The sequence below is a fragment of the Scyliorhinus torazame genome, chromosome 8, assembly GCF_047496885.1.
Source record: "Scyliorhinus torazame isolate Kashiwa2021f chromosome 8, sScyTor2.1, whole genome shotgun sequence".
NCBI classification, from domain to species: Eukaryota; Metazoa; Chordata; class Chondrichthyes; order Carcharhiniformes; family Scyliorhinidae; genus Scyliorhinus; species Scyliorhinus torazame.
In genome coordinates, this window is record NC_092714.1 from 154,934,764 (window position 1) to 154,960,759 (window position 25,996).

A 25,996-nucleotide genomic window follows, 5' to 3' on the forward strand; every position below is an offset into this window, starting at 1 on the left:
CTCTCCCTCTTTTGAACAACAACAAAGCAATATAAATAATCGTGGCCAATTTTAAACAAATAAATAAATAATATATTTTTTAAAAAACCAAGTGGCAACTGCCTTGTCAAAAATAGTTACTCTCCAAAGATACAATCCAATATACATTACCTATAACAAGTGTCTATACATATACAATGACATCCCTGAGAGTCCGTCCGGTTCCTCCCCCCTCCCCTCCCCCCTGGGTTGCTGCTGTTGTCTTCTACTTTTCCATTCCCTCTATCTTTCTGTGAGGTAGTCGACGAATGGTTGCCACCGCCTGGTGAACCCTTGAGCCGAACCTCTTAATACGAACTTAATCCGTTCTAACTTTATAAACCCTGCTATGTCGTTTATCCAGGTCTCCACACCCGGGGGTCTGGCTTCCTTCCACATTAACAATATCCTGCGCCGGGCTACTAGGGACGCAAAGGCCAAAACATCAGCCTCTCTCGCCTCCTGCACTCCCGGCTCTTCTGCAACCCCGAATATAGCCAACCCCCAGCTTAGTTCGACCCGGACCCCCACCACCTTCGAAAGCACCTTTGCCACCCCCACCCAGAACCCCTGTAGTGCCGGGCATGACCAGAACATGTGGGTGTGATTCGCTGGGCTTCTCGAGCATCTCGCACACCTATCCTCTACCCCAAAAAATCTACTGAGCCGTGCTCCAGTCAAATGCGCCCTGTGTAGAACCTTGAATTGTATCAGGCTTAGCCTGGCACACGAGGACGATGAGTTTACCCTACGTCGGGCGTCAGCCCACAGCCCCTCCTCAATCTCCTCCCCCAGCTCTTCTTCCCATTTCCCTTTCAGCTCATCTACCATGATCTCCCCCTCGTCCCTCATTTCCCTATATATGTCCGACACCTTACCATCCCCCACCCATGTCTCTGAGATCACTCTATCCTGCACCTCCTGCGTCGGGAGCTGCGGAAATTCCCTCACCTGTTGCCTCGCGAAAGCCCTCAGTTGCATATACCGAAATGCATTCCCTTGGGGCAACCCATATTTTTCCGTCAGCGCACCCAGACTCGCAAACATCCCATCCACGAACAGATCTCTCAATTGTACTACCCCAGCTCTTTGCCATGCTCCAAATCCTCCATCCATTCTCCCCGGAACAAACCTATGGTTATTTCTTATCGGGGACCGCACCGAGACAAATTATTTATTTAACACACACACACTCATTCATCCACGGAGGCCTTCACTCAATCAAAGGAAATTCAAAGCATGCTACTTTCATGTAATCTCAACAAACTGAAAAATAAAATTAGAATTTTAAAAGAAAACAAAGGAAGCGGATTGAGACCGTAGTCTTCATTCTTCTTTCTTCAAAACCTGTAATTAAAACTTAAAGAAAAGGTAAGTTCTCCAGCAAATATATAAATAGTAAGTTTAACACTCTTCTCCAGCCACAATGGGCTTTTCCATTGCCCCAGAATCACCACTCTCCTGCTCGAACAACTGCTTTACATTATCCTGCTCCTCACTCAATCTAATTCAAAATACAACTACATACATACATTAAGCAAGCGACTTTGAAATGACTAACAAAACCAGACCACAGAGGGTTAACTCAAATGACACAGGCATTAGACAATCTCAGTTTCTCTGCTAATTCTACTACTCTACTTATCAGTACAGATACGGAAAGCACGCTGGGTTTACATCACTACTGACGAACGTACCGACTACAAGACAGTTGACGCTACCAAACAGTACAGGAGGGGGTGGATAAACCAGCCACCACCCGCTGAGAGGAGCGCTGATGCAACTGTGCTGCGCTTATTAACCTCGAGGGTCCATACCCTACTTATTGACCTTTGGATCTCAGACCCTTGCTAATTTTCTGTAGTACGTGACCCATTTGGGTCACTTCTCACTCTGGGCACTCTGGCATTTTTCTACTCTTTACTTATTCTCTCTCTCTCGCTGGGTTCATCGCAGGTGAGTGGGAATCGACAGGGGTAGGGATCTGACTTTCACTAAACTCCTTCCCACAGATTTTATCCAGCTCCCTTGATGATCCCCGATCTAAATACGTAGTTCACCTCGTGTTTACGGACACCTGGTTTGTGGCCCAATTTACTGGTTGGAAACCTGTACTGTCCTTCACTCAACACTGGCCGTCACGTGGGGCATTTTCCCTCTCAATTCTGGCTCAGCCGGAGTGTTGGAGAACACGCGATTGATAGGTTCGACTTCAGAGCAACTAGGTTACTTCTTATAGAATCCCACCCAAGATATACCAATGTTGTATCTGTAAAATATCAGATATTTCGACCAGTCTATTAATCAAAGGTTTTACCCAGGTTGATTGATTGATATTTATTGTCACATGTACCGAAGTACAGTGAAAAGTATTTTTCTGTGGCCAAGGGAGCATACACAGTACGTACATAGTAGACAAAAGAATAATCGACAGAATACATTGACAATGGTACATCAACAAATAGTGATTGGTTACAATGCAGAACAAGGCCAAACAAGAGCAGCATATGGTGTTGAGAATAGTGTTCTTACAGGGAACGGATCAGTCCGAGGGGGAGTATTTGAGGAGTCTTGTAGCTGTGGAGAAGAAGCTGTTCCTATGTTTGGATGTGCGGATCTTCAGACTTCCGTACCTTCTGCCTGATGGAAGAGTCTGGAAGAAGGCAATGCCTGGGTGTGAGGGGTCTCTGACAATGCTATCTGCCTTTCTGAGGCAGCGGGAGGTGTATACAGAATCAATGTGATGCATTGTGATGCAAGCTTGTGTGATGCATGGGCTGAGTTCACCACACTCTGTAGTTTGTTGCGATCTTGGACCGAGCAGTTGCCATACCAGGCTGTGATGCAGCCGGATAGGATGCTCTCTATCGCACATCTGTAGAAGTTTGTGAGAGTTGATGCAGACATGTCGAATTTCTTTAGCTTCCATAGGAAGTAGAGACGTTGTTGGGCTTTCTTGACTGTTGCATCAACGTGAATGGATCAGGACAGACTGTTGGTGATGGTGACTCCTAAGAACTTAGAGCTATTGACCATCTCTAGGCTTCAAAACCCAGGGTCCCATATTCTTGTGATGGTTGTGATTCCCAGGTTATCACTGCTGTTATCAACTTTTATCAACCTTTTGATGACCCTTTGGTTTTTAAAACACTCCCAATCCTCAGGCTTGCCACAATTCTTTGCAACATTGCAAGCCTCTTTTTTTAATATAGTACTATCCTTAGCTTCCTGAGCGATACAGGGATGAATCTTTCTTGCTGAGTTTTTGTTCTTCAGTGGGGCGTATTTTTGTTGAGCATCTTGAATTCTTTCTTTAAATGTCTCCCATTGTCTATTTACAGTCATACCCTTAGTCTACTTGTCCAATCAACTTTAGCCAGTTCTCCACTCACACCTACATCGTTGACTTTGTTTAAGTTTAGATTTGTCTGTGATTAGAGTATGATACTTTCAGACTTCAAATGGAATTATATTGTATGCTGATCCACCAGGCGAAGAGCTCAAGAGCCAAATGGAGGTGAAAACAAAATCGAACAATCTAATACAGCTCTCATTCAAACAAATAAGATCTCTGCAGAGGTTGACATAAGACAACACTACAAAAAGTATAAAGTTCAAAAAGGTCTTGACACTTCCATAAGAAGATTCTATGGAAGATCTGTCATGATATGCAGCTAATGAACACATAGAATAGGACACGACCAATGAGCAGTCAGGGCACTCAGGGGTGGTATCTCACTATAAAAGGGATGAGGCACTCACACCCCGCCTCTTTCCACAGACCAACATCTACAGAGTGAGACAGGGTGTATCATCAGCATCACACGCTAGCACATGGCTTAGAGCAAGGCTGGTTCAGTTAGACTGAGTTATTTCATTTAGATTAGCAGAGAGTCAAACTCGTTGAGAACTGTGCTAATAGTTTAATAAAACACATTGAACTCACTTCAAAGTCTGGAGCATCTTTTACTCAAAACTGCATCAAGTGGCAGCTTGTGTTATTCCAAATTACATAGCACAACATGATACCAGGAGTCTGTTCAATCTAGTTAGTTCAACTCAGCAAGATCCGTGACGACCAGCGAATGTATACCGGCACAATGGAAAAGATTCCGGCTCCTCATCAGCTCAGGACTTCCGGCAATCTCAGTGCCAACTGGTGGCCATTCAAGCAGAAATTCAGCTTTACGTCAAAGCATCAGACCTCAATGGTGCGTCTGATGCACGGAAGATAGCTCTTTTCCTCACCACAGCGGATGATCACGCCTTGGAAATATTCAACTCATTTCACTTCGCCGAAGACCAGGACAAGGCAAAGTTTCAGACCATCCTGGACAAGTTTGACAGCCACTGTGAGGTGAACACCAACAAAATCTTTGAGCGCTACATATTCAAGCAGCGATTGCAAGGTGTAGCGCACAATGACTTACGAGAGAGACGAGAAGTGATGAAGTCGAAGGTAAAGAGTAAAGACGAATTCTTCAACTCATATTTAACTAACCTTAGACTGCGTGCGCAATCCTGCAACTTTGGTGATATCATTGACTCCCATGATCAGAGACCAAATCGTTTATGGAGTTCATTCTGATCTTCTGAGAGAGCAGTTACTGGAGATCAAGCATATGACCCTACCAGTCCCGATTGAAACACGCACAGTGCATGAGCACGCTAAAAATTGCTATTCCCAGTACAAAACGGCAGAAAATGATAAACTGCGCAGGTGCAGACGTCTGAGAACCGCACTGCGCATGTGCAATGACGCCCGGAGCGTCAGGACACCGACGTCATGATGTGTTCGAAATGTGGCACCGCCCATTTAAAGAAACACTGCCCTGCAAGAGGCAGACGCTGTTTAAACTGCGGGAAGCCAGGCCACTATGCAGCCCTGTGCAGATCTGCACCACCAGTCAGGAGCCAGCGCTCCCAATTCCGACAACGGCGCATCTGGAGTGTGCAACAACTCCTACAGGATTCTGATCCCGGAAGTGCAACGGATCCAGATGATGAATGCCTGGACAACGCCTACCTTGTGGGCATTATTACAACATGTGAATATGCCACACCAGACTCATCGCAAGTCCAGTCAATCCTAGCTGTGGATTCCGAGGACGAATGGCGAGCCATGATGAAGATCAACCACTGCCCCATCCAGTTCAAGCTGGACACAGTTGATTCTGTCAACCTCCTCTCACAGGCAGACTTTGGACGCATTAAGAAGCCCCCCACGGTCCTCCCAGCTGCCTGCAAGCTCCTGGATTACAACGGGAATGCCATCACGGCACTGGGATCCTGCCATCTGCACGTATCCAACCGACACACACAAGCACGGTTACGTTGTTAAGCCAGACAGGGCATCCCTACTAGGTGCGCACACCTGCAAGCAGCGGAACCTCATTCAAAGAGTTTGCACCACAACATCCTCCCATGTGGATCTTCAGGCCGGCATCGACGACATCCTCACCCAGTATCCAGATGTGTTCGACGGGATGGGCACGCTGCCGTATAGATACAAGATTCTGCTACGACCTGAAAGCCAAACTCACCACTGCACCAGTCCTGGCATTCTTCGACCACGACCGGGAGACAAAGATGTCCACAGATGCGAGTCAGGATGGCATCGGTGCGGTGTTGCTTCAATGAGATGACACATCATCCTGGGCACCAGTAGCCTACGCATCAAGGGCGATGACGCCCACTGAAAACAGATATGCACAGATTGAGAAGGAGTGCTTGGGTCTTCTCACCGGCATCCTCAAATTTCATGATTATGTCTACGGCCAGCTGACATACACTGTCGAGACGGATCATAAGCCTCTGGTCCACATCATCCTCAAGGACCTGAACGACATGACGCCTCGGTTGCAGAGAATCTTGCTTAAACTTAGGAGGTATGACTTCAACTTGGTGTACACACCTGGCAAGGAGTTCATCATCGCTGATACATTGTCCCGCTCCGTCACCTCGCCCAGTGAGACGCTGGAGATCATCCAGCACATCGAATCGCAGGTGCAGCTGTGTGCTAGCACTCTCCCGACGACAGATGAGAAGGTAGTTCTCATCCGTGATGAGACAGCCAAAGACCCCCTCTTGCAGCGCGTCATCCACAACCTCACCAATGGCTGGCAGAAAGGGCAGTGCCCAAAATTTTACAATGTGAAGGATGACCTGACGGTGATTGATGGTATCCTCCTCAAGCTGGACAGGATTGTCATTCCGCTCAGTCTCCAGAGCTTGGTGCTGCGCCAGATTCATGAGGGACACCTGGGCGTCGAGAAGTGCAGATGCAGAGCCCGGCAAGCTGTCTACTGGCCCGGCATCAGCCAGGACATCACGAACATGGTCCTGAACTGTGCTATCTGTCAGCAGTTCCAGCCAGCGCAGAGCAAGGAGATGCTCCAACAGCATGACATAGTGACCTCTCCATGGTCCAAGGTTGGCATCGACCTCTTTCATGCGAATGGTCGTGACTCCGTATTGATCATGGACTATTTCTCGAATTACCCTGAGATGCTGAAGCTCCCGGACCTCACCTCTCGGACCATCATCAAAGCCTGTAAGGCGATGTTCTCAAGGCGTAGCATCCCAATCACCGTCATGAGCGACAATGGCCCGTGCTTTAACAGTCGAGAATGGTCCATGTTTGTCAGGTCATACAATTTCCAGCATGTCACCTCCAGTCCGCACTATCCGCAGTCCAATGGAAAAGTCGAGAAAGGGGTGCACATTGTGAAACAGGTCATCTGCAAGGCCGCGGACTCTGCTTCCGACACACGCCTTGCACTGCTCGCGTACAGGGCGACTCCATTGTCCACTGGCATGTCGCTTGCTCAACTCCTGATGAACGGGGACGTGCGGACGACGCTTCCAGCCATACACCTGCCCAACCTGGATCACCTCCCAGTGGTGCAGAAGCTGCAGCAGCTCAGAGACTGTCAAAAGCAGGGCTATGATGCCCCATGCCACCGATCTGGCCGTGCTATCCCCGGCAGACACTGTTAGGATCAAGATACCGGATGATGGGTGGTCTGCCCCGACTATCGTTGTTCGACAGGCCACGCCCCGCTCTTATGTGGTACGTATGGCCGATGGCTCCATCATGCGAAGGAATCGACCGGCACTGCGCAAAGTTGCCTGCCCACAACCACCTTCTCTTCCATTTCCATCTGTTGAATTGCCACCTCCTGATACCTCACACCACGAGGCCACCAGTCAGGCTTCCATCCCGCCTGTCAAGGCGTCTTCGTCCCCTCCGCCACCTCTCCAGCGGTCGACCAGGATCAGACGCAAGCCTCAGAGACTGGACTTGTTAGCGTTTGTTTTGTTTGCTCTGTTCTGTTGTCCTCGGTCAGTCACGTTACACAGACTCATTCACATGTAAATACATTCACATACGCCAACAAAACATTTTTTAAAAAGGGGCGATGTCATGATATTCAAACATGCAGCCAATGAACACATAGAATAGGACACGACCTATAAGCAGTCAGGACACTCAGGGGTGGTATCTCACTATAAAAGGGATGAGGCACTCACACCCCGCCTCTTTCCACAGACCAACATCTACAGAGTGAGACAGGGTGTATCCTCAGCATCACACCCCAGCAAGTGGCTTAGAGCAAGGCTGGTTCAGTTAGACTGAGTTACTACGTTTAGATTAGCAGAGAGTCGAACTCATTGAGAACTGTGCTAATAGTTCAATAAAACACATTGAACTCACTTCAAAGTCTGGAGCATCTTTTACTCAAAACTGCATCAAGTGGCAGCTTGTGTTATTACAAATCACATAACACAACAAGATCAACAGTGTTAAGAAAAGGTTTTGACATTCTTGATCTGGCAGAGTGCTGATAACAGCAGTTATCTGGAAGTCCTTTCAGATAGATCTTTGGTATCTTTGTTAACTCTCACTTGTTGCACCTTCGCCGGCTTTCAATACAGACAACTTATGGGAATAGAGGGATACGGACCCAGAAAGTGTAGAAGGTTTTAGTTTAGACGGTCAGCATGGTCGGCATAGGCTTGGAGTGCCAAAGAGCCTGTTCCTGTGCTGTACTTTTCTTTGTTCTTTGTCCTTTGACAATATTCTGGCTGAAGGTGAATACTCCATTCTGGCTTGCAGGCAATATGGTTTTGGGAAGGGGGGGTGGTGATGGAGAGGAGAGAGAGAGATTCTGTCACAGTTTGCTCCCAAGGCACATATTGAGGTCAAAATAAATTTTCAGAGAGAACTTCTCCTAGGTTAGATGTATTCAGCCAATCAGCAAGGGCCTCATGCCTGGCAACAGCAGTTTTTGTTATGTTAACTCAAAGTAAATAAAATGACTCTTGTCTCACCAGATGTCTTGTTGGTCATATATGTTGCGTGTAAATTATCAGACACTTTAACCAGTTTATTAGTAAAACCTTTTACCCAGTGTCCTTATTTGCGAGATGAACAAAGGACAAACACAGGCACATGATTCAGTCCAAATTTATTCACAAACACAATAAATGTTTACAAACAGTAACTATCCCAAATTATCTCAATATTATTTGCCCAAGATTCTAATACTACCCATGCCGATGAACTCGATCGACTCACGGGCCCAATTCTCTTTTTAACATTTTTTTTCCAATTAAGGGGCAATTTAACGTGGCAAATCCCCCTACCCTGCACATTTTTAGGTTGTGGGGGTGAGACCCACACAGACAAGGGGAGAATGTGCAAACTCCACACAGACAATGACCCGGGGCCGGGATCGAACCTGGGCCCTCAGCACTGTGAGGCAGCAGTGCTAACCGCTGGATCCAATTCTCTGAGTCTGCCATCTCAAAGTCCTCGCCTGCGAAGGCGGTTCACGCGCTTCCTCTTCCATCTGTCACTGGTTCACCACCGAGTCTTATCCTTAGTCTACGTATTGAGTCTTCGCTAGAGATGGTCTCTAGTTGTCCCTTCTGATCCCCTCTTCATGCCTTTTGAGAAGATTCTCTGACCTTCAGCCAATGAGGCAGGGGTCACAACATGGCGTTGCCAATTCCAAATCTGTAGGAGACCAAGAACTTCCCCCAGTGGTCCACCTTCATCTGCATTGTCTGCGGACAACCTTATTCCATATAAGGTAACGGCGGGAATCTGAGGTGCCAGAAAGTCTGGTTGAATCTGGGGAATACCCAGCAATTGTCCTTATCTGAATAGGGCGATTATCTCCAATCCCTGTTTGCAGGACAAGTCCAAATTTGCCTGAATCTGACCAGTGTATTCAAACTTGGCCTGTTTAAATTCCCTTCAGGCCTGGCTGCGGGCCATGGTTTAATTAAAAGTGTCCAATTTTGTGTCGGGCCTACGATTCAGGCTGTTGGCCATCTGGCCACATATAAATGAAGTTATGTGATTACTTGAGAAAAACAGCTTGGCCACAGATCAAAGTAAATTTTCAACCTTTAAAAGAAAACTCAGGAAGGGGGAGCGTTCAAATAATTCAATGTTCTTCCAATTTTGGAGACATGGACTCCTCGCATACAGAACTGAAAATCATGTGCCAAATTTTACAATTTGTAAAATAGTAACGCCAAAACAGTTTGTCAAAAATATATTCAGTATGTCTAAAGATTTAATAGCTCCATGGACTTTCTGTTCATCATTCTGCAGGGCCAGTTCAAAGATTCGAACCCGTTCTCCCAGCTCTGGCAAAGAGTTCCCCACATCTCCCACTTCCAGCGGCAAGCCTTCCCCAATGAGAAGACGGCCATCTTCTAATAACATCGCAGGAAGCACAGGAAGTAAAAAAAAGAGCAAAGAAAAGGGGGATCTAGCACGACAGAAATCGGAGGAGGCTGCAGGAGGTGACATTAAATCGCCAGAGGTGGCTGAAAGGGACACTCCAGTGACAACTCCAGTGAAAGAACATGAAAGGAAGAAAACGGTGCTGGGTGAAGGTGATTAAAACAACCACTTGCATTTAAATAGTATCTTCAATGTAGTAAAACATCCCTGGCCCTTTTCAGGAACATTGTCAAACTCAAATTTGACCCATGTCACATACAGAGATAATAACACGAGTGGCAAACAGCTTGATCAACAGGGTTGGTTTTAAGGAGCAAGGTATGTGAAGTAGGAATGCCGAGAGATTTAGGAAGAAAATTCCAGAGCTTGGGGCCCAGGCAGCTGAAATAACGGCTGCCAATGGTGGCACAATGGGAATCAGAGAAGGGCAAGAGTCTGGCATCAAAGGAGCGCAGATAATGTGGAGGATGGTAGGGCTGGAACAGGCAGAGTTGTTCAATGCTACATTTCAAAAATAAAACGTTTTCAGACAGTATAGAGCTCGTGGATGGACCTGTTTAATTTAGCTGTGTCATCTCATAATATTGACACTATAAGGATGGCCTGACAGTGCACAGGATTCATTCTGCTTGATTGAACAGTATTTAACCTTGGCAGCAAGGTGTGACCTCCCATCTTTCCCTGTAAAACCCACTGAAGGGCCAGCATCATTGTCATTGCTCGCTGAATTGAATGGAGCAGACTGTGCTCTCTGGAGTTTATAAGAATGAAATAAGGCCTCACTGAAACATTTCTGAGAGGTTGAAGAATCTAGAGCTGTGCACCAGTGCCTTGGAATGAAGGGCCAGCCATTTATGACCAAGATGAGGAGACATTTCTTCATTTAGAGGGTTGTGACTCTTTGTAATTCTCCAGCCCAGATGGCTGTGGATATTTCAGCAGTGAGCATATTTAGGAGTGAGATTGGCAGGCATTTGGCCTTGGGGAATCCAGTGATATGGGGAGGAAGCGTGAAAGAGGAGTTGAGGCAGAAGCTGAGCCAAGATTACATTGAACGACGGAGCAGGCTCGATAAGCCGAATGGTCTACACCTCCTCCTATTGCTTATGTTCTTAATGGATTGAAGCAGCAATCTACAACAGAGTGTAAGGACGCAAGTCTGCATCAGGTATGAGTGCCAATCCCGCCAGAGTAGTCTGTGAATGTGAACGTACTTCAACACTGTAAATAAAAGGTTGGTATCAGTAAAAATGCACACAAGCCCATTGGATTGTTGTAAAAACCCATTTGGTTCACTGGGAAAGGAAACCTGCCGTCCTTACCGGGTCTGGCCCACATGTAATTCAGGACCCACAGCAATGTGGTTGACTCTTAACTATCCTCTGAAATGGCCGATAAAGCCACTCAGTGGTAACAAACTCAGGACAACTAGAGCTGAGCACTGGTGCAAGAAGGCAGAGGAAGAGGAAAAAAGGTGAGGATGGTGACATTTTATCTGTTTTTTACCATTTCTTATTCGATATTTTTTTTCTGTATGCGCTTTTCCCTTGCTTTGTTCCCGATCAGCAGGACAGAGGCCCTGAAGCTGACGTATTAATCCTATCCTCCTTCTCTGCTCATACTGCCTGTTCCAGTGGGTGTCTCCAGTGTTTTCTGTTTAAATCTCAGATTGCCAACATCTACAGAATTTCTGACTTTTTGCATCTTTGTGATATACGAGGCAATGAATCCACTTGGAGCCAATCCTTTGTGACATTTCCAGTGTTTTTGTGTTGAAATACAGATAGGAAATACGGGGCTGGATTCTCCGCTCCCCGACGCCGAAATCGCGTTCGGCGAGGGGGCGGAGAATCCCCAATGATGCCAAAATCGGGGGCGGCATCCCTTTCGCGATGCTCCGTCCCCTGAAAAGCTACGCCGCGCCACGTATCCAGGGCCACAGGCCTTTGCCTGAGGCCCACCTCGTGATGCTCTGTCACCGACCGGCCGAGTTTCCGACGGCGTGGGACACGTATGGTCTCACCCGTCGTGAATTCAGCGTGGCAGCTGCGGACTCTCCCAGGGTAGAGGGGTCAATTACTAGGGGGCATAGGTTTAAGGAGCGAGGGGCAAGGTTTAGAGGAGATGTACGAGGCAAGTTTTTTTACACAGAGGGTAGTGGGTGACTGGAACTCGCTGTTGGCCGAGGTGGTGAAAGCAGGGACGATAGTGACGTTTAAGGGGCATCTTGACAAATACATGAATAGGATGGGAATAGAGGGATACGGACCCCGGAAGTGTAGAAGATTTTAGTTCAGACGGGCATGGTCAGCGCAGGCTTGGAGGGCTGAAGGGCCTGTTCCTGTGCTGTATGTTTCTTTGTGTGGTCGTCTGTGTAGAGGTATTACGGTACCTGGTAATGCTGGAACACCATTGGTAGAGATTGTATGCTTCCTATTGGTCAAGCTGTATGGTAGCTCCGCCCTGCAAGGCGGGGTAGAAGAGCCCGTGCCGCCCCAGCAGCCTTCATTCTGTACCTGAGACTGCTGGGGGAAACATCTAGCTTATTAAAGCCTTCAGTTGGACTACAACCTCGCTTTAGTGGTCATTGATCGTGCATCAATTTAATAATCTAGATTTAAAAGGATGGAGATCTGAACCAAGCCGGAGTGTCTGCAACTCAGCCCCCACGCGGCGAACTCAGCGGCAATCTTCAAGCACTGGCTGGCGTATTTTAAAGGATATCTCGGAACGGCCGAAAACACACCCACGGGAGAGCAGAAAATGCAAGTCCTGCACTCGAGCGTGAGCCCGGAGATTTACACCCTCATCGAGGAAGCGGAAGACTTTGATGCAGCAATAGAGCTGCTAAAAGGACATTATATTCGCCCGGTAAACCAGGTCTACACCCAACATCTGCTACCAACGAGGCGACAAATCCCTGGGGAATCGCTGGAAGAATTCTACCGTGCACTCCTGGTGTTGGGAAGAAACTGCAGCTGCCCACAAGTTTCGGCGAGCGAACACACAACTCTTGGTCCGGGACGCTTTCGTGGCAGGTATGCTGTCCTCCCAAATCCGTCAGCGATTGCTGGAAAAAGACACTCTAGGTCTCAAGGAGGCACGGCCCCTTGCAGGCTCCCTGGATGTGGCCTCCAGAAACGCCCGTGCGGCAGCCCCCTGGGCAGCGTGGAACCCCTCCGCAGCCGATCCCGAGACATCCCCCATCCCCCCACAAGCTTGTGCTGCAAGGCGGCCTGGCTACCCCGGGGGGGCCCCGCTGCTAATTTTGCAGGCAGGCCAAACAGCACTGCCCGGCCCGCGCATCCACCTGCAAGGGATGCGGTAAAAAGGGCCACTTCGTGGTATGCCAGGCCCGTGCGGTCGCCGCGGTCTCCTGAGGCGACTGTGGACTGCCACCACAAACCTCTCCACACTCCCCGGGCGGCCAGCGGGCACCGCCATCTTCCTACTCCAGGATCACATGCAGCCCCCCCCCCGGGCGCCGCCATCTTGTCCCGCGGACGCCATGCTCGATGGATGGGCGTTGCCATTTTGTGCACTCCCAGCCATGTGCGACCAATGGGAGCCGCCATCTTGGATGGACTCCCAGGACCCCAGCTCGGCTGACCATACACTGCCCGAAGAGAACACTCAACTGCTGAGATTAGCCTCGGTGACCCTGGATCAGTCCCGGCCTCGAACACTCTCAACTGCTACAACAACGGTACTTATCAACAGTCCTGCCTAATCGACTCTGGGAGCACGGAGAGCTTCATACACCCCAACACGGTAAGGCGCTGTTCTCTCCTCGTCCACCCCTTTAATCAAAAAATGTCCCTGGCCTCCGGCTCCCACTCAGTAGAGATAAAGGGGTTTTGTGTAGCAAACCTCACAGTCCAGGGAAGGGGGTTTAAAAATGACCGGCTCTACGTCCTCCCCCACCTCTGCGCGGCCATACTCCTAGGTTTAGACTTCCAGTGTAATCTCCAAAGTCTAACTTTCAAATTCGGCGGCCCTATACCCCCCTCACTGTCTGCGGCCTCGTGACCCTCAAGGTCGACCTGCCTTCCCTGTTTGTGAACCTCACCCCAGATTGCAAACCCGTCGCCACCAGGAACAGACGGTACAGTGCCCAGGATCGGATCTTTATTAGGTCAGAGGTCCAAAGGCTACTGAGGAAGAAGTCATTGAAGCGAGCAACAGTCCCTGGAGAGCTCAAGTAGTGGTGGTAAAGACCAGGGAGAAGCATAGGATGGTCATTGACTACAGTCAGACCATCAACAGATATACACAGCTGGACGCGTACCCTCTCCCCCGCATATCCGACCTGGTAAACAGAATCGCGCATTACGAGGTCTTCTCCACGGTGGATCTTAAGTCAGCCAACCACCAGCTCCCCATCCGCACTAGTGACCGCAAATACACTGCCTTTGAGGCAGATGGGCGGCTCTACCACTTCTTAAGGGTTTCCTTCGGTGTCACCAACGAGGTCTCGGTCTTCCAGCGCGAGATGGACCGAATGGTTGACCAGTACGGTTTACGGGCAACATTCCCGTATCTCGATAATGTCACCATCTGCGGCCACGACCAGCAGGACCATGACACCAACCTCCGAAAATTCCTCCAGACCGCAAAGATCCTTAACCTTACATACAACAAGGATAAATGCATGTTTAGCACCGACTGTCTGGCCATCCTCGGCTACGTAGTGCGAAATGTAGTTATAGGCCCCGACCCTGAACGCATGCGCCCCCTTATGAAGTTCCCCCTCCCTCACTGCTCCAAGGCCCTGAAGCGCTGCCTAGGGTTTTTCGCTTACTATGCCCAGTGGGTCCCCAACTATGCTGACAAGGCCCGTCCCCTGATCCAATCCACATCTTTTCCCCTGTCGATAGAGGCCCACCAGGCCTTCAGCCGCATCAAAGCAGACATTGCAAAGGCCACGATGCACGCCTCGACGAGTCCCTCCCCTTCCAGTTCGAGAGCGACGCGTCTGACGTAGCTCTGGCGGCCACCCTCCACCAAGCGGGCAGACCCGTGGCCTTCTTCTCACGTACCCTCCATGCTGCCGAAATCCGCCACTCCTCAGTCGAAAAGGAGGTCCAGGCCATAGTAGAAACTGTGCAACATTGGAGGCATTACCTGCCCGGCAGGAGATTCACTCTCCTCACTGACCAACGATAATGTTCGATAATGCACAGCGGGGCAAGATAAAAAACGATAAGATCTTGTGGTGGAGGATCGAACTCTCCACCTACAACTACAAGATCTTGTCTTGTCCCGGGAAGCTAAACGAGCCTCCTGATGCCCTGTCCCGCGGCACATGTGCCAACGCACAAGTGGACCGCCTCCGAGCCCTCCACGAGGACCTCTGCCACCCGGGGGCCACTCGCTTTTTCCACTTTATCAAGACCCACAACCTGCCCTACTCCATCGAGGAGGTCAGGACAGCCACCAGGGACTGCCAAATCTGCGCGGAGTGCAAACCTCACTTCTACCGGCCAGAAAAAGTGCACCTGATAAAGGCTTCCCGTCCCTTTGGACGCCTCAGCATGGACTTCAAAGGCCCCCTCCCCTCCACCGACCGCAACACGTACTTCCTGAACGTGGTTGACGAGTACATCCGGTTCCCATTCGCCATCCCCTGCCCCGACATGACCACAACCACCGTCATCAAGGCCCTCCATAGCATCTTTGCACTGTTCGGCTTCCCCGCTTACATACATAGTGATAGGGCGTCCTCCTTTATGAGCAACGAACTGCGTCAATTCCTGCTGAGCAAGGGCAGTGCCTCGAGCAGGACGGCCAGGTACAACCCCCGGGGTAACGGACAGGTAGAGAGGGAGAATGGAACGGTCTGGAAGACCGTCCTACTGGCCCTACGGTCCAGGAATCTCCCAGTCTCCCGCTAGCAGGAAGTCCTCCCGGATGCCCTCCACTCCATCCGGTCACTGCTTTGTACGACAACCAACCAAACACCTCACGAACGTCTCCTTGTCTTCCCCAGGAAGTCCTCCTCTGGGACCTCACTCCCGACCTGGCTGGCAGCTCCCGGACCCATCCTGCTCTGAAAACAGGTGCGGACGCACAAATCGGAACAGTTGGTCGAGAGGGTCCACCTTCTCCACGCTAGCCCCCAGTACGCCGATGGCCGACAAGATACGGTCTCCCTACGAGATCTGGCGCCCGCCGGAGCCCCACGCATGCCCCAGCCACCAGTCCCACTCTCCCTCCCACCAGTGCACCTTACAGAAGGATCAGTCGTTCCGCCGGCCCCGTCTAGGCACCCCCCACCCACCGACGCACCCCGCAGACGCTCCCTTCCCAGGTCAACCATCTTCCCCACCAGCGCCATCTAGGGGTGTCGAAGCTGCCACAGAGACCGAGGCCACACTCCCGGAGTCACAGACGCCCGAGCCTCCACCGGAGTCACCACCGAAGCTTCGACGATCACAGAGGACGACCAGGGCCCCCGATCGACTGATTGCTTCATTTTAAAGTGTATATTTAATTATGAATCGTAACTTGTAAATAGTAAATAGAATTGTAAATAGTTACAAAACGCTGTACGGAGGTATCACGGTACCTCCATAACTATAATTTCTATCACGTTATCATGTTGTAGTATCAGGCCACCACCCCTGCCGGACTCTTTTTTTTAACAGGGGGTGAATGTGGTAGTCTGAGTAGAGGTATTACGGTACCTGGTAATGCTGGAACACCATTGGTAGAGATTGTATGCTTCCTATTGGCCAAGCTGTATGGTAGCTCCGCCCTGCAAGGCGGGGTATAAGAGCCCGTGCCGCCCCAGCAGCCTTCATTCTGTACCTGAGCTTCTGGGGGAAACATCTAGCTTATTAAAGCCTTCAGTTGGACTACAACCTCGCTTTAGTGGTCATTGATCGTGCATCACTTTGTTCTTTGTTGACTCAGTCCGGCGTTGCCATGGTTGGGGTAGGGCTGATCCATGTGCACGGGAGCTTCATTCGGGGTTCAGGGCACTGTGGGCAGGCAAGCGGCCGAAGGGGTGTACTATTTTTGCGGTCCGGGTCCGCGAGCTGAGTTCACCATGAAGCATGGTGCAGCCGCTGAAGGCGGCCACCATACGCATGCACAGCCATGGACCCGGAAATGCTCAGGGACGTATTGGCAGTTGGGAGCTCTACGCTGCCTCCCGGCTGGCCCCCAGCAAAATGGCGAGTCGGTGGCCGTTTTGCGCCAGTTTTCCTGGCGTAAAACACCACCGTTTTCATGCCGGCGTGGGGACTTAGTCTCCCAAATGGGGAATCCAGCCCATTATCTTTTTCTTGTGTTTTAACCCAGTTCAGATGTTTAAGTTTTTGCCTTTTCTCATCTGTGTGTCTATGTGTGTGTGCCTGTGCGTGTGTGTGTGTGTGTGTGTGTCTGTGTTTCTGTGTGTGTCTTTGTGTGTCTGAGTCTGTGTGTGTTTGCGCATTTGTGTGTGTGTGTGTGTGTGTGTCTGTGACTATGTGTGTGCATGTCTGTGTGTGTACTCATGTGAATAACGGCACTCCTGTGACTGACACACCTGTCCACATTTCTCTATCAGACACATCCACCACTAAAACCATGGCAGGGACAACTAACCCAGAGGAAGCCGCTAAACTTCTAGCAGAAAGACGAAGACATGCACGGCTGCAGAAGGAGATTGAGGAGAAGGAGAGGCTGGAGCAGGAGGAAGCTGAAAGGTAATGTGCTACATTTAGAAACTCAGATTTTAAAGCTCTCGTCCTTGTTTCCATATCTCTCCATGGCTTTGCTCCCACGTACCTCTGTAATCCCCAGACTCCCGCTATTGAAAGTTGTGTATTTATCCGCTGTATCCTGCTTCTTTGCTGTCTATTGTAAACAGCATTTATATTTTGGAAAGTAACTTAATAAAATGGCTCATGGTGCTTCACAGCAACAGCACCAAATGAAGCTAGATACGAGTCACATTGGAAGATTTTAAGGTTGATGTCCTAAAGTTTGGTCTAAGAGATAGTGTTTAAGGAGCATATTAAAGGAAGGAAGTGACAATAGGAATTCAGAGAAGTTTAGGGAAGGGATTCAAGATCTTAGGACCAAGGCAGCTAAAGGCACCAGTAATGAAGCAATTCAAATTGTAAGCCTACTTGTGACAATAATAAAGAATAAAGATTAATAATCTTTTATTAGTGTCACAAGGAGGCTTAGATTACACTGCAATGAAATTACTGTGCAAGGCCCCTAGTCGCCACACCCTGGTGCCTGTTCAGATACACGGTGGAAGAATTCAGAATGTCCAATTCACCTAGAACATAGAACATAGAACGATACAGCGCAGTACAGGCCCTTCGACCCACAATGTTGCACCGACATGGGAAGTCAAAAAACAAAAGCCATCTAACCTACACTATGCCATTATCATCCATATGCTTATCCAATAAACTTTTAAATGCCCTCAATGTTGGCAAGTTCACTACTGTTGCAGGTCGGGCATTCCACGGCCTCACTACTCTTTGCGTAAAGAACCTACCTCTGACCTCTGTCCTATATCTATTACCCCTCAGTTTAAAGCTATGTCCCCTCGTGCCAGCCATTTCCATCCGCGGGAGAAGGCTCTCACTGTCCACCCTATCTAACCCCCTGATCATTTTGTATGCCTCTATTAAGTCTCCTCTTAACCTTCTTCTCTCCAACGAAAACAACCTCAAGTCCATCAGCCTTTCCTCATAAGATTTTCCCTCCATACCAGGCAACATCCTGGTAAATCTCCTCTGCACCCGCTCCAAAGCTTCCACGTCCTTCCTATAATGCGGTGACCAGAACTGTACGCAATACTCCAAATGCGGCCGTACCAGAGTTTTGTACAGCTGCAACATGACATCATGACTCCGGAACTCAATCCCTCTACCAATAAAGGCCAACACTCCATAGGCCTTCTTCACAACCCTATCAACCTGGGTGGCAACTTTCAGGGATCTATGTACATGGACACCTAGATCCCTCTGCTCATCCACACTTCCAAGAACTTTACCATTAGCCAAATATTCCACATTCCTGTTATTCCTTCCAAAGTGAATCACCTCACACTTCTCTACATTAAACTCCATTTGCCACCTCTCAGCCCAGCTCTGCAGCTTATCTATGTCCCTCTGTAACCTGCTACATCCTTCCGCACTGTCGACAACACCACCGACTTTAGTGTTGTCTGCAAATTTACTCACCCACCCTTCTGCGCCCTCCTCTAGGTCATTTATAAAAATGACAAACAGCAACGGCCCCAGAACAGATCCTTGTGGTACGCCACTTGTAACTGAACTCCATTCTGAACATTTCCCATCAACCACCACCCTCTGTCTTCTTTCAGCTAGCCAATTTCTGATCCACATCTCTAAATCACCCTCAATCCCCAGCCTCCGTATTTTCTGCAATAGCCTACCGTGGGGAACCTTATCAAACGCTTTACTAAAATCCATATACACCACATCTAACAACCACCTCTTTCGGGACTTGTGGGAGGAAACCCAGAGGAAACTCACGCAGACACGGGGAGAATGTGCAGACTCCGCACAAACAGTGACCCAAGCCGGGAAAGAATCCCGGGACCCTGGCGCTGTGAAGCACCAGTGCTAACCACTGCTATTGTGCTGCCTAGTCTCTAGCCCCGCAATAATTTGGAAAGAATCCAGGACATGTTCCTAATTAGCTCATTAAGTGCCTTTAATTGATCTGATCATTGTCCGGGCGGATTTGCGAGCCAACACACTCCTCACCATCACCAAAATCATGGAGGCAGCGGACCCCCATTTATTTTGGCCACTGGCTTCTATTCTGATCTGATTGAAAATTCCACCTCTTGAATTGCAGAGGACTCAATGAGGTAGGATGGAGGACAGCTACAGAGTTGCTCTGCTTCGCTGAGGTGACATGCTGAGATTAGAAATGTAAGAAACAGAAGAACTATGAATCTCTACACAACCTGCTAAAGGTAGCAAAATGAGGCCCTTAAGGAATAAGAAATTCTGTTTGGTATTGATAGCTTTAAAAAATATATATTTTCATTCAAACGTTTTCCATTTTATGCATGACACCAAAACAACACAACACCCCCAATCATAACTCTCCACCCCCACCCCCCCCCACCCCCACTCCCAACACCCCAAACAGAAAAAGACCGAAAAGATCCAACCCCACTACCTCCCCTCTCCCCCCAGCAACTAACGGTTACCGGCTCTCTGAAGTATAAGATAAACACGGCTACCATCTTCAGTAGAACCCCTCAATTGCTCCCCTCACGGTGTACTTGACTCTTTCGAGGTATAGAAACTCCATCAGATTCCCCCAGCCAAACTGAGGCACTGGGAGGGGAAGCTGACCTCCATTCCTTCAACACTCGCTTCCAAGAAATCAGCAAGGCGAAGATCAAGACATCGGCCCCCACCCCCATCTGTAGCTCCGGCAAGTCCGATACCCCAAATATGGGCCCTAAGGCAGTCATTTTCAAAGTTGGGGTCGCGACCCGCCGGTAGGTTGCGGGAATGTGTCGAGGAGGTATCCATCATGGCGTTCTTGATCGTGGGAATTAATGCCCAGCAGCTGCAGCTGGGGGTATTAAAAATGCCGTCTGCGACCGGCGTTAAAAATGACGGCCACGACCGACATTCAGAATGCAGGCTATACTATGCGCATGTGTACTCATTCTCCAGTGCGTAGGCACGGAGCCCAGCGAGAAAGACCGCCTCCTCCTGACGTTAGTGCGCTGACCCAGGAGAAAATTTTTAAAAATTGGATGCAGTCTCCCTGCATGAAGCGACGGCAGCGAGCAGGTCACGCACCCCGAACACTGACGTCACGTGCTCTGGACGCGATTGCGATTCCTCCATTTTGTTAACAGCAAACAAGCAAAAGGACTGAAAAATTTAAAATAGATCCTTTTTTAATAAGGAAGAGAGGGCCAGAGACACAAACAGACCAGGATCTCACAACTAAACCTGCTGGAGAGAGTGGCTCAGGAGAATCCACTGCAGGACAAAGCAGTGCTGGTGTGAGCTGTTCAGGAAAGTCCACAAGAGGACAAAGAAGTGCTGGTGTGAGCTGTTCAGGAAAGTCCACAAGAGGACAAACAAGTGCTAGTGTGAGCCCATTAAGAAGAAGTTGAAACCAGGCACAAGGCAGAATAAGGATGATTTTTTAAGGTATGGCTTTATTAATTGTGCCAATTCAAATCATGATGCGAAGCCCATGTGTGTTATATGCAGGGAAGTACTGGCAAATGAACGTTTAAAATCCTCAAAACTTCAAAGGCATTTGAAGACGAAGCATGGCGGGTTCGAGGGCAGACCTCTTGATTTTTTTCAAAGGATGCAATGAGAACTTATTTAAAAATCCCTTTGAATTTGAAACCACAGAATCAGTTATTAACTTGCAGATGCAAGTGAAGAAACGGAACTTCTGCGCCTCAGCTTTGACAGCACATTAAGAACTCGGCACAAGACCATGAGGCTGTCAGCATTCTGAAGTAGCGTCTCCAAGGAGTATCCAGAGCTGACTAAAACAAGGTTTTGTTGCTTTTGTCCTTCACAACAAACTACACATGCGATTTTCCGTCCTCACAAAGATGAAGACAGCACAAAGGAACTGACTGAAACCTGCACCCGATATGCGCATAGCCCTCTCCTCCTGTGAACCTGATTGGAGTGAGATTGTGAGGACCAAGCAGGCTTACTTCTCGCATTAAAGAGAAAATGGTGGGTCGTGAAGGTTGGCCACCATGGGTCGCAAAGGCTGGCTGGTTGATAAAAATGGGTCCAGGGCAAAGAGGTTTGAAATACGCAGTCCTAAGGGACAGGGCTCAATTTTCTGAGTCGTCAACATGGTGCGAAAGAAGGAGACCCAGAACCCCATGAGCTTAGGACACGACAGCCATTATGCACATTAGCCGGACCTGTTCCACAATGCTTGCACTTGTCCACTCACGCAAAAAACCTACTCATCCTAGACCTAGTCAATGAACCCTACATATTACCTTAAGCTGTATTCTGCCAAGCCTTGCATACGAGGACATTGCATTAACCCTCCGCACGGCCTCAGTCCACACGCTATCCTCCCAAACCAGCCCCAACTCCTCCTCCCACTTGGCCTAACCCCCTCTACCTATACTGCATCTTGGGAAATAATCCTGCCATAGATATCCGAGGTACTCCCCTCCTCCGACCCTCTCCATCAAGGAGATTGGTGGCGCCACAGGGACTATCTAAAGGATCCATTTACCAAAATTGCAAACTTGTAAGTATCTGAATGAGTCAGACCGCGAGAACCCAAATTTCTCGACAACTCCTCCAGACTCACAAACCGTCCCTCCAAAAACAGATCCTCCATTCCTTCCAACCCCTTTTCTTCCCACGCCCAGAACGTGGCATCCAACCTCCCAAAATATGGGGTGCGATTCTCCGTCCAGCAACGGCGGAATTGCAAAACACGTTTGGGCGGAGAAGTAGTTGATGCTAAAACATTGAATATATTCAAGAGGACTCTAATATTGAATATATTCAAGAGGGGGCTAGAAATAGCACTTGGGACGAATGGGATCAAAGGTTATACGGAGAAAGCAGGATTAGGCTATTGAGTTGGATGATCAGCCATGATCGTGATGAATGGCGGAGCAGGTTTGAAGGGCCAAAAGGCCTCCTCCTGCTCCTTTCTTCTATATATCTATGTATCATCGGAAACTGACTGGGATTTCCCGTCAACCTACTGGCATTGGGAACAGGGCAGCTGCCTACAGGTAGCTTCCCAGTGCCAGACCCAGTTGTGAGAGATCGCTGTGCTCCTGACAGGGTTTGATGCCCTTCCCACCTGCCAGTTCCACTTGTACCCTCCTGCAGCAGCCCTGTGAAGTAGAATCACTTGCACAATGGTAACCTGCGAACTATGGCCATTTATTAATTCAATAAGATTTGCTGAGATGGTACCTTCATTCTATGGAACTCGCTCTCTGTCTCTCTCTCTCTCTCTCTCTCCCTATCTGTCTTTCTCTCTGTCTTTCTCTCGCTCTCTCTCTCTCTCTCTCTCTCTCTCCCTCTCTCTCTGTCCTCTGTCTCTGTCTTTCTAGCTCTCTCTGTCTCTCCTTCCCTGTCTCTCCTTCACTCTCTCTCTCCCTCCCTCTCCCCATCGCTCTCTCTCTTTTCCATCTTTCTCTCTTTCTCTTTCACCTGTAATGGCAGGATGCAGGTCCTTCTGCTAAAACAGTTCAGATTACTGGTGTCCTATTTTAAGGTATACAAGACAAATATTTTTATTTCCCCATTCTACTATTTTGTTCCTTATGGAGAGCTGAAAGGCCTCGTAATGACCCTCCAGTCAAGAGCCTGCCCGTCTCCCTTGAATGGACAGTGAGCACATCCAGGGACAGACAATGGACTCTGGCTATGAATTGACCAATCCAGGCTCCTGACAGTTGGGGTCAGGATTCCCATGCAAATCCTAATCTGGGACTTTGGCCCAGAATCCTGCCCTTGGTCTCTGTCCATCAACATGGGCTTAAAACAAAAGAACGAGCATCACCACTTGAAATTTCTCAATGCTGTTAGCTGGTAAATATTTTACAACGTGCATTAATTTCCCCAAACCAAATTTTAAACAATGAATGATAGAAGCCGACCCATCATCATTGGAGTTCCTGTCGCTGTAACTTCACACCTAAGGCAGTGATTTGAACCTTGGTGTTGTGTTTGGGACTGTTCGCACTCATTAGGCAGATTGCGGATACCATTGGCTATCTCAAGGGTTACTGCGTTCGCCTTTTCTCCAATGAAGATCCCACCACCACCCCACATCCTCCGTCTGATGAATAAGTATCTTTTATGTTAAAACAAGCTTTAACTTAAACACAGGATTAACCACATTAACATCAAATAAATAGCTTTATAAATATCAGTTAAACAGTTCTTAAACACAAGGAAAAACTTCAACTTACTATCTATACCTGCTACTGACTCCAATTAAACAACCCAGATGCCACTTATAAGTTAACAAAACAGGTTTACTTGATTTGCTGAGCAGATCTTTGGAGAGAGTTCATTTCAAGAGCAGAACCAGTGCATTTCTTCTTAACCTAACAGCATTTGGCAAAACTGCTGTTCAACTTAAAATCCCTCTCTCTGGTCAGACTCCAATTCTATGGAAAACTGCAAAACTACAGACATACATAGAACATAGAGTGCAGAAGGAGGCCATTCGGCCCATCGAGTCTGCACCGACCCACTTAAGCCCTCACTTCCACCCTATCTCCGTAACCCAATAACCCATCCTAACCTTTTTGGTCACTAAGGGCAATGGCCAATCCACCTAACCTGCACGCCTTTGGACTGTGGGAGGAAACCGGAGCACCCGGAGGAAACCCACACAGACACTGGGAGAACGTGCAGACTCTGCACAGACATTGACCCAGCAGGGAATCGAACCTGGGATCCTGGCGCTGTGAAGCCACAGTGCTAATCACTTGTGCTACCGTGCTGCCTTGGCTCCTCCCAATAATTACATTATCTGTATCCGACTAAGATGTCACATGACTTACTTAGCTAGGACTAAATGGCACTCCCTCATAAATTATCTACTCTCCAGGGAATCTCAGCAATCATAACAATATCCCATTAGACCTTTATCTGTAATCAAGTAAGTAGTTAGAATGAATTATTACCTCACCTTTTCCAACTCCTTAATTACAGCTTTTGCTGACATATTGTCTGTATGTATTTTAAACTAGGATTTTCAATCCGATTACTGCCACAAATCTGAAAAATAATATATAATTTCTACAGTCATCACAGAGGTTTTGTAACCGACACCCGGTGCTGAACCATTTCAGGTAGCATCATCTGCCATCATTCTGCTCTTGTGTTTATCACCTGACCTGGCTGACAAGGGTGTCCAAGGGAGATGTTTTATGCACCTTGTACTCCGTGTTCTAAGGGAGAGGCTAATTATGACTCTGAGTACATCTGGCTGGCTTGTTGCAGAAAACTAAAGGAGGAGTTGCAAAGAAGAGAAGCGGAAGAGAAAGCGCGTCGTGAAGAAGAGGCTCGCAGGCTTGAAGAAGAGCAAAGACAGCAGGAACTGGAGCACCAGCGGAAGGCAGAAGAGGAAAGAATCTCCAAAGAGCAGCAGGAGAAAGAGGTCCTGGCCAGACTGGAACAGCAGGTTTGTGATGCTTCATGATTGCTCCTGGACATGTATGTGTGTAATCGTTACTCCTTCTGTTAACCTTGCTTGTCAGCCTGAGGGAGAAGTGGTATTAATCCTGGTAAAGGTTAGGTGAGCAAATTTACCTTGGGAGTACACAGTGGCACAGTGGTTAGTACTGCTGCCTCACAGACCCTGGGACTCGGGTTTGATTCCGTCCTTGGCTGACAGTCTTTGTGGAGTTTGCATGCTCTCCCTGTATCTGAGTGGGTTTCCTCTGGCCCTCCGGTTTCCTCCCAGTCCAGGGATGTGCAGGTTCAGTGGATTGGCCATGCTAAATTACCCTTTAGTATCCAAAGATGTGCAGATTAGGTGGGGCTACAGGGATAGTTCGGGGGAGTGGATCTTTTTTTTAAATTCATTCATTCAGGCTGTGCCAGCGTTTATTGCCCATCCCCAATTGCTCTTGACGGGGCAGTTAAGAGTTCACCACATTGCCGTGGGTCTGTAATTTCCTTGCAAATTTGTTCCCCTACATCTTTACCATGAGTTGGTGGCCTATAGAACTACACTGAGCAATGGAATAGTTTTGCTGTTGTTTATTAGCTCTAGCTAAATAGATTCTGCCCTTGGGCCCTGTGGGATACTCTCTCTTTCTCTCTCACTCACTACAATATTCTCCTTAATGAATACTCCAATCCCTCACCCTTTCTTGCTTTCCCTATAATACCTGGACACCTTTGATATCCAGGAATATTTAATACCCAGTCATGCCTTTTTTGAACCAGGTCTCTATTATCACCACGACGCCATGGACTGGATTGTCAATGTGATCATAGAATCTTTGAATCCCTACAGTGCAGAAGGAGGCCATTTCGCTCCTCGAGATCGCACCGACCCTTGGAAAGGCCACACATCTACCCTATCCCCGGAACCCAGTAACCCCACTAACCTTTTTTGGACACTAAGGGGCAATTTAGCATGGCCAATCCATTGAAGCCACCCCAAGCCACTGGGAAACCAGTGGACGGGGTGCTTGCCAGCAGGAACAGGGAATCCCAATGGCCG

General features: G+C 48.6%; 1 protein-coding gene across 14 annotated transcripts in view; it reads left to right on the forward strand.

Annotated features, from left to right (window-relative positions):
* Positions 1 to 25,996, forward strand: part of LOC140428209 (MAP7 domain-containing protein 2-like) — a 300,511-nt gene that overhangs the window by 244,922 nt on the left and 29,593 nt on the right. For all 14 annotated transcript variants that reach the window (XM_072514408.1, XM_072514402.1, XM_072514412.1 and 11 more), the window contains 3 exons: positions 9,647 to 9,933; positions 17,334 to 17,472; positions 24,766 to 24,946. In XM_072514408.1, coding sequence (XP_072370509.1) covers positions 9,647 to 9,933; positions 17,334 to 17,472; positions 24,766 to 24,946 — 607 coding nt within the window. The remainder of the gene's footprint in view (positions 1 to 9,646; positions 9,934 to 17,333; positions 17,473 to 24,765; positions 24,947 to 25,996) is intronic.